Genomic DNA, 12,755 nt, shown 5'->3' on the forward strand with positions numbered 1-12,755 from the left:
AAATTTTAAAAGTCCCCACGAAACGTACGAGCTGATTTGAAAGAGAAGCGGCTGTAGAGCATTTGTTTTGCTTGCTAGATAGAATAGCAGGTGCTCGCTCGCTTTATCTTTTATATTTGTGCTCGCTGCTTCTTCTGCTGCCAACATTGTTACTTCTCCAACTTTTGTAAGTATGCTGCACTCTCTGTGTGTTTTTTTTCTACCCTAATCTGGAATTTATTGGCGTCTGTCCTCCCTTAGACCAACTCTGTTGTGCTTCTCTCTTATCCTAGCTCTTGTATAGCATAATTCCATACACCCTCTGTGTTTAGCATTTCATTGTTCTGCACGCAGCTTTTTATTATTAATGTAAAGTTGTATTAAGGCCTTTCATTGCATAGAGAATCTGAGTGATGTGGTCCCCATACATACGCAGAACCTATAGGAGGTTATTATATATGCATTATAATTGTATAATATAGATATATATAATATATATATATATATATATATATATATATATATATATATATATATATATATATATATAAAATCACTCAACGGACAAGGATAAATCTTAGCTGTGAATGTAGTCCATTGTGACAAAGGGAAAAAGGTGCTCCAGAATATCAATATAAATAACAATGTGAATAGCTCACCAAGTCTATCAAGTGGTCCAGGTGCACTAGCCTGCTACAGGGAGCAGCCGAAATGTACAGCAGAAAAAACAGGGCTATCTGGCATTTAGAGGATTCCACAGGGCCAAAAAAATCAATTAAATGTTTTTATTCGTCCAAGTTAAAAATGTACACACATCTCCTAAGGCCCTCTATCTATGGCTAGCTCTATTCTAGCAAGAGACCAGGGCCAAAACCTTGTGTCAGTATTTGGAAGCGTTAACGTGTCCTCTCCAGGCATTGTGTAGGTCTGTGTTTTCTATACAGTAGCTCTCCAAGCACTGACTCAAATGGAGTATGGGATCTGACAGAATAGTACCTAATAGATCATATCCATTGGGGTTTATATCATATCCATTGGGGTTTATATCATTATCCCAATTTTTCTAACTTTTTACATAATTGTGCTCTGTAATACAATGCTGATAGTCCATAGCTTTTTACAGATTTCTACTACTTCTATTGCATTGCCTACATCAGTTGGGCGGATGTGAATGTTGCAGCCTCCTTTTCCACTGCGGTAGGGTCTTTGTCACATTCACAACTGCCATGGTAAACTTTACTAGAACACTATCAGAGAAAAATTCAGTGCTTTGGCTAGAATTGAATATGCCCCCCCCCCCCATGCAAGGCAGCAATGCTAGCTACTATGATACTGTTGGCTTTTTTTCGGTTTCTTTGTCTAAAAACATGTTTTCGGGAGATTTCACGCTCATGACCATGGTATGTTTTGTTTTTTTTGTGGAATTTATACAGTGTATGTGGGCATCATGAAATGGATGAAAAGATAGAATTAGTGAGGGGTGCCAATGTGTTCGGTACCACTCAGTGATTTTAGCCACAAATAACCCTGGGACAGCATTTTTTAACTACTTTTCACATAACACTAATGGACTTAATTGGTTGTGTTTTCTGGCTGCCATGAAAGGAGTGTGAGGGTGGGTGTATGGTTATAAATTAGCTTTTTGGATTAGTCACTTATACATTTTTGTTACGGATGCACCAAATCCACTATTTTGGGATTCGGCTGAATCCTTCATGACAGATTGGACCATCTACAGAACCAAATCTGAAAAGTGTTTTAATAGAATGACCAGGGCCGCTTCTGCCATGAGGCAAGGTGAGATCCTTGCCTCAGGCGACAGCCAACGGCAGTTACAAGGAGTGGCAAAAAGCCACCTCTTGCAACTTTAAGAGCCAAACTCGGCTCTGCTAGTGCAGAGAGCACCACTGCGCTTAATGCACTGACGATATTGCCCCCTTAGATCCGCTCCGACACTAATTTTTAAGCGAGGAGTGGGACGGCTGCAGCCCCAGAGTCGGCGCTGGGAATGACACTGATATACGGTTTCCATGCACTGGTAAAACTGGTTTATTTGCTTCAGAAACTCTACAATAATTTATATAAACAAGCTGCTGTTGTGTAGCCATGGGGCAGCCATTCAAAGCTTAAAAAAGGAGAAAAGGCACGGATACACAGCAGATAACCGATAAGTTCTGTACCATACAATGGATTTCTTCAGAAATAATCTGTTATCTACTGTGTGTCTTGTGCTTGAATGGTTGCCCCATGGCTACACAGCAGCTTGTTTATATAAACTACAGTTGTTTCTGAAGAAAATACACCAGTTTTACCAGTGCAGGGAACAGTACATCATATTGCCATACCTTTAAAAACACTTTCATTTTTTGTTACTTGTTTCCTTAACTTTTAAGAGTTGGGTTTCCTTTTTTTTCTGAGATAAATGTCTCTTCTAGTGCAAAACGTTCAGTTACACTAGTGGTGAAGCACTCCCTCCACCTGCTTAAAGAAGAATGAGGTAAGTGTAGGGCAGTTTGGGAGGGGTCAACATTAGGGCTACCCCTGGGGTTGCCCAACAACTTAGCATCCCCATAGATTCTACCTTTCACTCCTTTTAATACCTTAAAACCACTTGTAAAATTTTGCGGTTATTTTTTCCTGTTTTTACTTTGACTGCCGTTTTCTCCCCTTTAGGTTGAAAATGGATTGTCCTCATCAAGATGTGTTGCATTTAATCAAATACTTTCGAAAAGAGTGGCCTGTTGTGTCTGATTCTGAGAGAACAACAATATGTGGCGCAGACAATATGCTTCTGACTTTACAGTTGGCTCTTGCCGAGGTTAATAAACAGGTAAAATAAGTGTATGCCTGTCTCTTCTGATAAAAGTTTGGAACATTGATCCATCTTAAGTGGGTATGAAGCTTTCCTTCTGAGCTTCCACTCAACTTTGCTTGTGTAATCTCATAACTGCTGTAGGTTTTTCTTGGTATATTTTGTTTGTAATCCACGTTTTGAATGCTTGGTGGTGTATTGCCAGATATGAATCTTTGAGGCACCACAAATTCACTCTAGTCCTAATTTTTATTGTGACATTAAAGGAAATGAAAGTGTTTTAAAGTAATATGAATATAATGCAGTGTTGCCCAGCACTGGTACAACAGCTGTTTGCTTTAGAAATGCTACTTTTGTTTATATAAATAATGGTGGCCATACACGGGCCGATAAAAGCTGCCGACAGACCGTGTCGGCAGCTTATTGGCCCGTGTATGGGGGCCCCCGACGGGCTTCCCCGATCGAGATCTGGCCGAAAGTCGGCCAGATCTCGATCGGATGGGGTTAAAAATCCCGTCGGATCTGTTCGTTGATGCGGTCCCGCGATCCGACCGCCCGTTTGTGAGAGCTAGGATCCGATCGTTGGGCCCTAGGGCCCACGATCAGATCTGCCCGATATTGCCCACCTTGAAGGTGGGCATATCGGAGGGAGATCCGCTCGTTTGGCGACATTGCCAAACGAGCGGATCTATCCGTGTATGGCCACCTTAAGCTGCCTTGTAGCAATGGGGGCAGCCATTCAAAGAAGAAAAGGCACAGGTTCCACAGCAGATAACAGATAAGCTCTGTAGAACATAATGTTGTTATCCACTATTCAACCAGTGCCATATGGCCTTTTTTCAATTTCCGCGCCAGCAGCTTGTTTATATAAATTATAGTATTGTTTCTGAAGCAAGCAGATCAGTTTAACCAGTGCAGGGCAACGGTACATATTTTCATTACTTTAAAACTTTTATGTTTTTTTACTGTTACTTTAAGGGAACGTTGTATTACAGCCCAGTATGGCAACCTGGCCATCTTACATGTTGCTGAAACACTAAAGGATCAATGAATGACCCACCAGCATGGTGCGATGGTCCAGTGCACAGTAGATGGGAGTTGCACCCTCCAATATATTACACAGCAAAATTACCAGCACACAGGACACGATGCAAGTGGGGAGACCCCTGCGTCTTTATTGAAGTGTAAAGTTTCGGGGGCACGCCACTGACTAAGGGGCGTGCCTCTGAAACATAACACTTCAATAAACACTCAGGGGTCTTCCCGTTTGCATCGTGTCCTGTGTGCCAGTAATTTTGCCTTGTAACACTAAAAAGAATGCCATAACCTTCTCCATATCTCAGACATACCATCCGGTGTTATTGCTAAAACAGATATTCATTTTCCTGCCCCAAACTTTCTGCCACTTTAGCTTTTGTTGGAGAGTTTTTTGTTTGGGCTTCAGAATTCTAAGACCCAGACAGACCGCTGTGAACCCCACAGTAAATTTAAAAAATATACCATCCATCTCTAAACGGAGAGTTGGCAATGCTGCTTGTGACCCTCACTGAAATGTCATGCTGTTGGTATTGGTGTCACTGGTTTCCTGTATGAATAACCCAGTCTTCTACCAATTGAACAATGCAGCATTAGTCCACTCTCCAATAGCCAAGATGGCAGTTGTTACAATGGCCTGCATACTTTTATTCTTTTTAATAAATCATAATCTCAGAACAGGCAGAAAACTGAAAATTTATTCATTTACTGTGTATTGAAAAGCTGCATAGTATGCACTTTTATTTATTATGCAATTTTTTTGTGTGTGTGCAAACTTTCCTTTGTCTTGTGAGTTAAGCTGTTATGTAACAAACCAACAACTGCATAACAGCTGTGTAAAATCTTTGCCTTTACGATCACCAGAAGAATCTGCTGACCTCTCAGAAGTACTAATTACCGTTTTGTCTGCTTTTCATTTTTGTTTTGTCTAGTTGGTTATAGTAACTTGCTAGCTACTGTGTTCCCTGGAAATTGAGTTCCATATATTATCTGCAAATAAAGGAAAAAGAACTGAATATAATGTACTCTATTTACCATTGTTGCTCTTCTTTTCAAATTGCCCTCCCCAGAAATAAACAGAAAAGTGAAGCTCTTAAGCATATTTGCCATGGAGCTGGAGCTTTATTTGTTTAGACTAAAATATTTAACAAAAAAAGAGGTCCAATTTATTTTGTAATATGAAAAAAGAATGCTTTAGTATGAAGAGAAAAATGTTCATTAACTTAAAGTCCTGTCTATTGTTTCAGTTAGAACTTGTAAAATGTAATCCTACTTATGTCCATGGCTGAACTTTCTGAACTTCCTTTGGGGTTCTCTGCCAGTTGGCACGCTTTCATAAGCAAAACATTTCTCTCGTTTGACCACACTAGCACAATTGGTGGTTGCTGTTTTGAAAAATAGAATGTGCTGTCATGGTGGGCACCTGATCAGGAAAGCTGATACTTGGACAGTGTTTCTTATTTGGATTTAGAATGGTTTGTAACACCAAAATAAACACTTACAACTGGTTCTCAAAAGATCAGGCCTTTGTAGAACATGGCATCTGCATTTGGTGGTATTCCAATTTTCCAGGGACCTGGAAATGCTCTGTTAATTTATTGCCTGTACTGCAACACATCTATTTGATTGCAGCTTTTTCTTCTTAGTTGTATGAGCACTTGTGTGGCTGCTCTGGTTCAATCCTTCTTTAACTTTTCTTATGTGTATGTACAATAATTAAGAAGCAGAAAACTCACGGAGGGACTTATGGCATAATGCAGTTTTGCTGTAAGTTGTAGTTCAGACTCTACCTTTGAGCTCTTAGAAACCTAGGTAAACATGTTAATATATTTCCTGTGCATTCTTTGCCTTACAGTCTTGTATTCAGATCTTAACAATAACGTGATACCTGTAATGAACGGCAAATAAATATCACAGCCGGATTGTACAAAAGCATGTGTGGTCAATCACCTTCCAGCACTCCATTTAAGGGGTTCACCTTCAAACAACTAGTTATTTTCAGATAGATCACCAGAAATAACGACTTTTTCCAATTATTTTCTGTGTCACAGTTTTTCTAATATTGAAGTGAAAAGTTTAATTTTTTCGCCTTCTAAAGCTGCTCTGAGATGGGGGGGGGGTTGCCAACCCTGTAAACTGTCCTAAATTGATACATTTAGTTGATAAATTTCTTTTCTTTGTCCCTGCTGAGCAGAATAAGGCAGCTATTAGAATTGATACAATAGTTGCTAATGATCCAGAGATGTTGCTGAGAAATGTATCGGCAACTAAATATATCAACATTGTAACAGTTTAGCGTCTGCATCTGATTTACTGAGCTGCCAGACAACACCTGAGACAGGAACATTAAACTTTATAAGATTTTGGGGAAAACAGTAAAAAATAAAGGCAAACTATCTGAAAACAACTGACCTCCAAAAAAAAGTGTTTGGGAGGTGAACAACCCCTTTAATTCTATTTTTGAAGATAAAATATTGGATATATTATATGTGCCTGAAGCTCACAAGGAGATTGAAGGATGAAAGAAGGAAGATTGCATGAACATCATGCCTCTGGAGGGCCACCACAGCAGCTCTTTTTCTCAGGCCCAAAAATCTTCTCTTGATAATACTGACTCCTATCAAATGTGGAGCCATGCCACGTAACTGTTCTCTTTTATGCCCCTGAAATGCACAAGTGGTCCCACCTATTATAATCTCTGTATAATACCACATCATCATTGTAAATGTTGAAAATTAAAACAAAAAATGAGACCTGATTTCGCCAGTCTTCAATTTCTTCTGGCTGTTACCAGGCAAGCTAGGAATGTTGAAGCTAGGATTACCACATGGCTGAAACAGGTTTGCTGAAATCCAGCTGTTTAACAGTTCTTCTCTTTCTGCATCATTTGAAATACTGACCGGGAAGGAGGGACTAAAACACTGATGTTACTAATTGTAACAACTTCTCCACAGCTTACAGACAGCATGCAGGAACTACATAACCCACAATGCATTGCACTGTGATGTTCCTTATTGAAATCGCGTGTGCAGGCAATTGTGGGGTTTGGAGGATGCAGGATAAGGACAGATGGCTGAAGATAGTAACAGTAGTCAACCAGCTCACCAAAGTAGTCTGACAGATCACCAGGGGGCTAGGCTTAGGGAACTATTGCAAACTATTAAACATTATGAAAAGTCTACATATTTTTTTTTAACTGATGTATATTGCAAAGTTGCTTGAAATTGTTTACTTTTCAAAAAGCTCAAGTTATGTTTGTGTGGAGTTCCCCTTTAACTTGTATGGAAAATGTATCTGCTCCTTGGCCTAAATATTGGCAGACTTAAAATGTAATGTTCTATTGTGCTTCCTAGAATCGATATTGGTATAGTAACATGTAGAAAGAGATCTAAAACCAAGCATTACTACTAGGAGATATTTAATTTGTTTGGATGTTTTTGTTTATGGCCTTCATTGGCTGGCCTTACCAGTTGTTACCCTATGTTTCTAGCTTGTTTAAATATAGGATGGTTATGGGAGGTGGTAATATGGTTGTGGCCAGTCTGAGACAGTTAGGGGCCGATTCACTAACTTCGAGTGAAGGATTCGAAGGTAAAAAACTTTGAATTTCAAAGTTTTTTTGGGTTACTTCGACCTTCGACTACGAATCGAAGGATTCGAAGTAAAAATCGTTCGACTATTCGACCATTCGATAGTCGAAGTACTGTCCCTTTAAAAAAACTTTGACCCCCTAGTTCACCATCTAAAAGCTACCGAAGTCAATGTTAGCCTATGGGGAAGGTCCCCATAGGATTGGCTAACTTTTTTTGATCGAAAGATATTCCTTCGATCGTTGGATTAAAATCCTTCCAATCGTTCGATTTGAAGGATTTTATCGTTCGATCTAACTATCTGCGCTAAATCCTTCGACTTCGATATTCGAAGTCGAAGGATTTTAATTCTTAGTCGAATATCAAGGGTTAATTAACCCTCGATATTCGACCCATAGTGATCAGCCCCTAAAAATAAAAAAATTAGTAAGTAACACACTTTTTGTTCTGAGGGTTATTTTGCATAGTGATTGGGGCCTTTTATCTAATAAGTTGCTCAAAATGTCCTAAGAACACTTTAGATTTATAGTTGTATAGATCTCGGGGGAAAACTTAATTATATCAAATTCATCTTCTAGTATTTCTGTTGGACAAATACAGAAGGAAAGTCAAAAAAAAAAAAGTCTTGGGCTCATATAATGTTTTGGCTAGAACTGTATCCATTTGAATGTTACATGGGATTATTATGCTTTAGTTTGACTGTTACAAGGATTATTGTTTTACTATCACTCATGACTACTATATTTGCAACCTAATTTATTTGTTTTTTATTATTGTATTTTATTTTTTAGAATGGCAAAGAATTTTCTGTATCTCTTAGTGATGTGCTGCTAACATGGAAATATTTGGTAAAACATAAGCTTGGCCTTGCTTGTGAAGACACAGTGGTTCCAAAGGATTATGCAGATATCCAGAAGACCTATGATCTGTTCCTGAAAAACAGTAATTCATTGGATTTAATTGATATTTATGAAAAGATCTCAACAGCCGGTTCCAGTGAGGCACATTTCTTATCCTCAGTGAGTAACCATGCTTAATTGTTACTGTTTGTAACTTGATAGTCTATGCAAATATAGTGAGAACATGCAAATCAGTCGAAAGTAGGTTTGAATACTGATATTTTTCTGAAAAAATAAATGCTAGTTGAAGGGGCAGCATATCAACCCTGTTCAATGAATAGGGCACGTGCTGAAAATGTCTTGCCCTCATACAACATGAGGATATAGAATTCTGGGAGACCAAGTAAAGGCTTGAACCTTCATTATTTGTACCTAGACTGGTACAGCTGCTTGGATTATAACTTTTGTATGACTTTAATTTTGCTTTAAGGCAATGTTTTATTTTTTCCATCTGGCCCAATCGCATAGAAAATACATTTTAGGCAAAAGATGCCTGACAAGTGCTGATGTAAGTGGTTTTAGGTGATTTTCATTAGGGTCAGTGGGGGGTTTGGGGCATTTTGGCCACAAATAAGGAAGTGTTTGAAACACATCTTGATGGATTTTGCTTTTTGAATTCTGTGTTAGGGGTTTCCTGTGCAAACATTTGGTTAACCAGTCTTGATTTGTCTTTTAAACAGGAACAGCTGTTAGACTTTCTCACCAATGACGTATGCTTGTCAGAAGGTACAGATTTTCCAATAGTATCAACTCCCTGTAAAAATAACCTGGATACTGTGAAGGTAATTTTTTTCGGCATTTATTGCAGTTGTGCCCTTGGTACATAAAATGGAATGAAATCATAGAATTGAGACTTACCATTTCCTGGCATGCTCTGAAAGATTTGCTTGTCCCACCCCAACATACAATCAGTACCTTTTTTTGTTTTTTGTTTTTTTTTTTATATAAAAATGAAACCATATGTTCTGCCAATTTGTGTGTCTGCACATTGGTGTTTTGCATGATTGGTAGTTCTGTGGTATATTTTGAGAAATAGCATGTAGGGGGTTATATTAGTATTTTTGTTTTACTTTTATTGTCTGTCACTGGATGGCACTAGAGAAGGCTCTCCTTGGTGTCACTTAGGATAGAAGGGTATTGCCCTAAGCCAATATTCGGAGGAGAGCAATGGGCCTCTTTGTGGATGATGCTGGAGAGTCAATACACTGTGAGAGAGAACATACCACTGATCCAACATCACAAACCACTGGCTTTGGGGGTGCTCTAAGTCCCCCCCCATATATGTTTTTCATGCAGAAGGAAGCCTACTCATAGCACCCAGTAGGGTCAGGCCCTTGCAATGAACTCAAGAAGTATTTGGGAAGTGTAGGCAGAGATGTGACCAACACAGTTCATCCATCTACTGTATAAATGACGGTCTACTGCATTGATTCTTAACCCATGGCTTGGGACCCATAAATGGGATCAGCTTGCTGTTTAAAATAGATCACCATGATAATCCTGATGCAGTGAATTGTTGTCATACAATAGAAATAGTAAACAAAATGCATAGCTATTTTCAAGTCTTATTTTGAACTACAAAGTTGATTTCTTAACTTAATTTGGCTAGGTTAAAAACCCTTAGATTAAAACTTCCCACTAGTTATGTGCTGGTAATTTCCTTGTTATCACTGCCTCTTTAAACATTGGCACTGGCTCTATCTGCTAGGACAGGTCTGTGGCATCACTCCATGGGACTTAATATCTCATTAATTATAATTTTGCTCCATAAGACTTGGTAAATTTCATATCTGTACTTGTGATAAAAGATGGCATATGCAAATTAGGGGTGGGAAGGGGAACATTTTTTACTTGTTTTGTGAAAAAAAATGGATTTCCCTCCCTGACCCTAATTTACATATGCAAATTAGGATTTGGTGCATCCCTACTGTTAAGTATAAATGCTTTATCTGACTGATTTCAATTTATATTTGATATGCTGAAATTATTGTTTTTTTTTTTTCAGGTAAAACCAACATTGAAAAGGATATTTCTTGCTTATTTAAATTTACTGGTAAACGCTAAAAATGATTTTGCCTTGGCACAAGTACTTAATTGCCCAGAAAGGGGATTAGGAAGAGAAGCATTTACTGACCTGAAACACACCTCAAGGTTGAAGAATATGTCCATTTTCTTGGTATGTTTTGACCTTTTATATTGTATAATTTTCCTGTGTGTAGTTAGCTTCCTGCATGATATCTATCCATACTGAATTGTTCCACAAATGGGCAAAACATTGGTGGTTTACTGCCTTTATGTATGTCAAGATTTTATTAATAATAATAATATTCTGGGCATTCTTGACTTGGTTATGCAGAATAGTACATAATGTTAAAATTCACATTTGAAAGGTTTGCTTTTTTATGATCATCTGAATGTTGTATTGTTTAAGGTGGCTACATCTTTCATAAGAACTATTGAGCTTGGAGGTAAAGGTTATGCGCCATCGGAGTCTGATCCCTTACGGAAACACTTAAAAGGACTTTCTCTTTTTGTTCACTTTATTGATAGACTTAATGAAATTTTTGGAGAGACACATGATCCAAGGTAATTTTGCTTATATTTTGTGTTGATATTCTAGCAAATCCACATAGCTGTTATATAGCAAAACACTTCAGTATATAGCTGATCAGCTGCATGGGTATTCATTTACAAACCTCTTTTTGTAATATACAATAACACTTGACATTTGCTGGTGCACTCTTCTTATTTCAGGGCTTTTTGCCAGTGAGATTTAGATTCAGGAGTTAAAGGTGTTATTCCTTACAATAAAGTGCAATCATTTTAGACCGTGTTACCACCTTCTCACTGAATAAGAACACAAAAAAGCCAGTGACTTTTATGGGTTATAATTATTGATGAATTCAGGCTGGCAATGTGTTTGAAAAGTAGAGTTACAAGCTGTAAATTTACGGTTTGATACCTTAGTTTTGAAAAGAACTAGTTTTCTTAATGGGGCAGTCTTTCTACAGGGTTGTTGATTACTTTTTAATATAAATAAATATGGTGTTTCTTAGGGATTGATTGGTTTTAGGGTAAGGGCAGATTCGGGAAGGTTAGTCGCCCCAGTGACACATCTCCTTCTTCGGGGCGACTCTCCCCAAACTACCTTCCCGCCGACCGTAATGAAAAATCGCCAGTGGGATGGCACTCGCAGTGCTTTGTTTTCCGAAGTTGCCTCATGAGGTGACTTCGGAAAACGAAGCGTCGCAAGTGCCATCCCACTGACTATTTTTCATTATAGCCGACGGGAAGGCAGTTCAGGGAGATTGTCCATGGGACGACTAATCTCCCCGTGTGCCCTTACCCTTTAATGTTGTTTGAATATGTAATTCTATTGAAAGCAGTGTCTGCCTGCCCTGTGCTGTTTCTTAATTGCTTGACAGAGAACATGTAGCTTAAATCGGCTCTCCTTCAGCCAAGACTCCAGTTGATACAATGCCTTGCATATCACAAGGCACTGTGAATATGAGTCTTGGCTGAAGAAGTGTAAACTTCAGATGGTCTTTCAATAGTATAAATTGAACAAGGAGTGGAAAGCTTTGTGAGCAGATATTGCTTTCAATAGTCGTTACATTTTTAAATAACTGAAACATTTTGGGAAAGTACTAAATGACTTCTTACATTCCAAAATTACATATACATGCAAATAACCCCTTTAAAGATGATGTATATATTTATTTTGAATATGGCAGTCAAAGTTTATTTTTTTTTTGTTCTGTGTGATATGAAGAGTTTTGCTTTTTTTTTTTTTTCTCCACTAATTTAGTTCACAGTACTTACTGCTCTGATCTGTATAAGAATAATCAGATTGTTTGTTTTGAAATGTATCTAGTTAGCCCTTTTGGATTAAAGTAACTAGATTTCCAAGAGATTCTTTAGAATGACACCTGAAATGATTTTATTGAAAAAAGCAACAGTTCGCTGTCTCTGTTTCAGAACTGCAGGGGAGCTGTTACTGTCAACAATCAAGATGCATCTCATAAAAGGAAGAGGCAGCGGGGATCCACTTAGTGAGGCAGCAACCGAAGTTGCACAAGACCTGGATCTGAGGATTAAATACCTTATTAATTTAGTTAGTGAGGACAAATCTAGTGGCACCACAGGCATCAGCCCAGTACGGGTAAACTATTCCATATCTGCCTTTTTTTTTTCTTTGTTTTTTTTTTTTATGCAGTTTCTTTATGTATATGTGTGTGTATACCCAGAATATCTATATTCATGGTATCCTTTAATAGGATAAGGCAAAACACGCATAAGGACTGAGTAGCGTGAGAATCTCTGCACAAATTTGCTTGTTTACCAATAAAATTACACTATATGGTTTAAAGTATGTGGACAACTGCCTGTCCATGTGCATATTTCAACTGCAACATTACATGGATTCCAGTGATACCACTC

The 12,755-nt window shown here is 38.2% G+C and overlaps 1 protein-coding gene across 2 annotated transcripts in view; it reads left to right on the forward strand.

Moving 5' to 3' along the window:
* The first annotated feature begins 1 nt into the window (after position 1).
* Positions 2 to 12,755, forward strand: part of parpbp.L (PARP1 binding protein L homeolog) — a 27,802-nt gene continuing 15,048 nt past the window's right edge. Inside the window, exons 1-8 of one of the 2 annotated variants that reach the window (XM_018251263.2) lie at positions 2 to 166; positions 2,415 to 2,476; positions 2,653 to 2,809; positions 8,208 to 8,435; positions 8,996 to 9,097; positions 10,321 to 10,491; positions 10,747 to 10,901; positions 12,294 to 12,477. In XM_018251263.2, coding sequence (XP_018106752.1) covers positions 2,472 to 2,476; positions 2,653 to 2,809; positions 8,208 to 8,435; positions 8,996 to 9,097; positions 10,321 to 10,491; positions 10,747 to 10,901; positions 12,294 to 12,477 — 1,002 coding nt within the window. In that variant the 5' untranslated portion in view covers positions 2 to 166; positions 2,415 to 2,471. 2 annotated transcript variants of the gene reach the window in all.

Source organism: Xenopus laevis, chromosome 3L, assembly GCF_017654675.1.
Source record: "Xenopus laevis strain J_2021 chromosome 3L, Xenopus_laevis_v10.1, whole genome shotgun sequence".
Lineage (NCBI taxonomy): Eukaryota > Metazoa > Chordata > Amphibia > Anura > Pipidae > Xenopus > Xenopus laevis.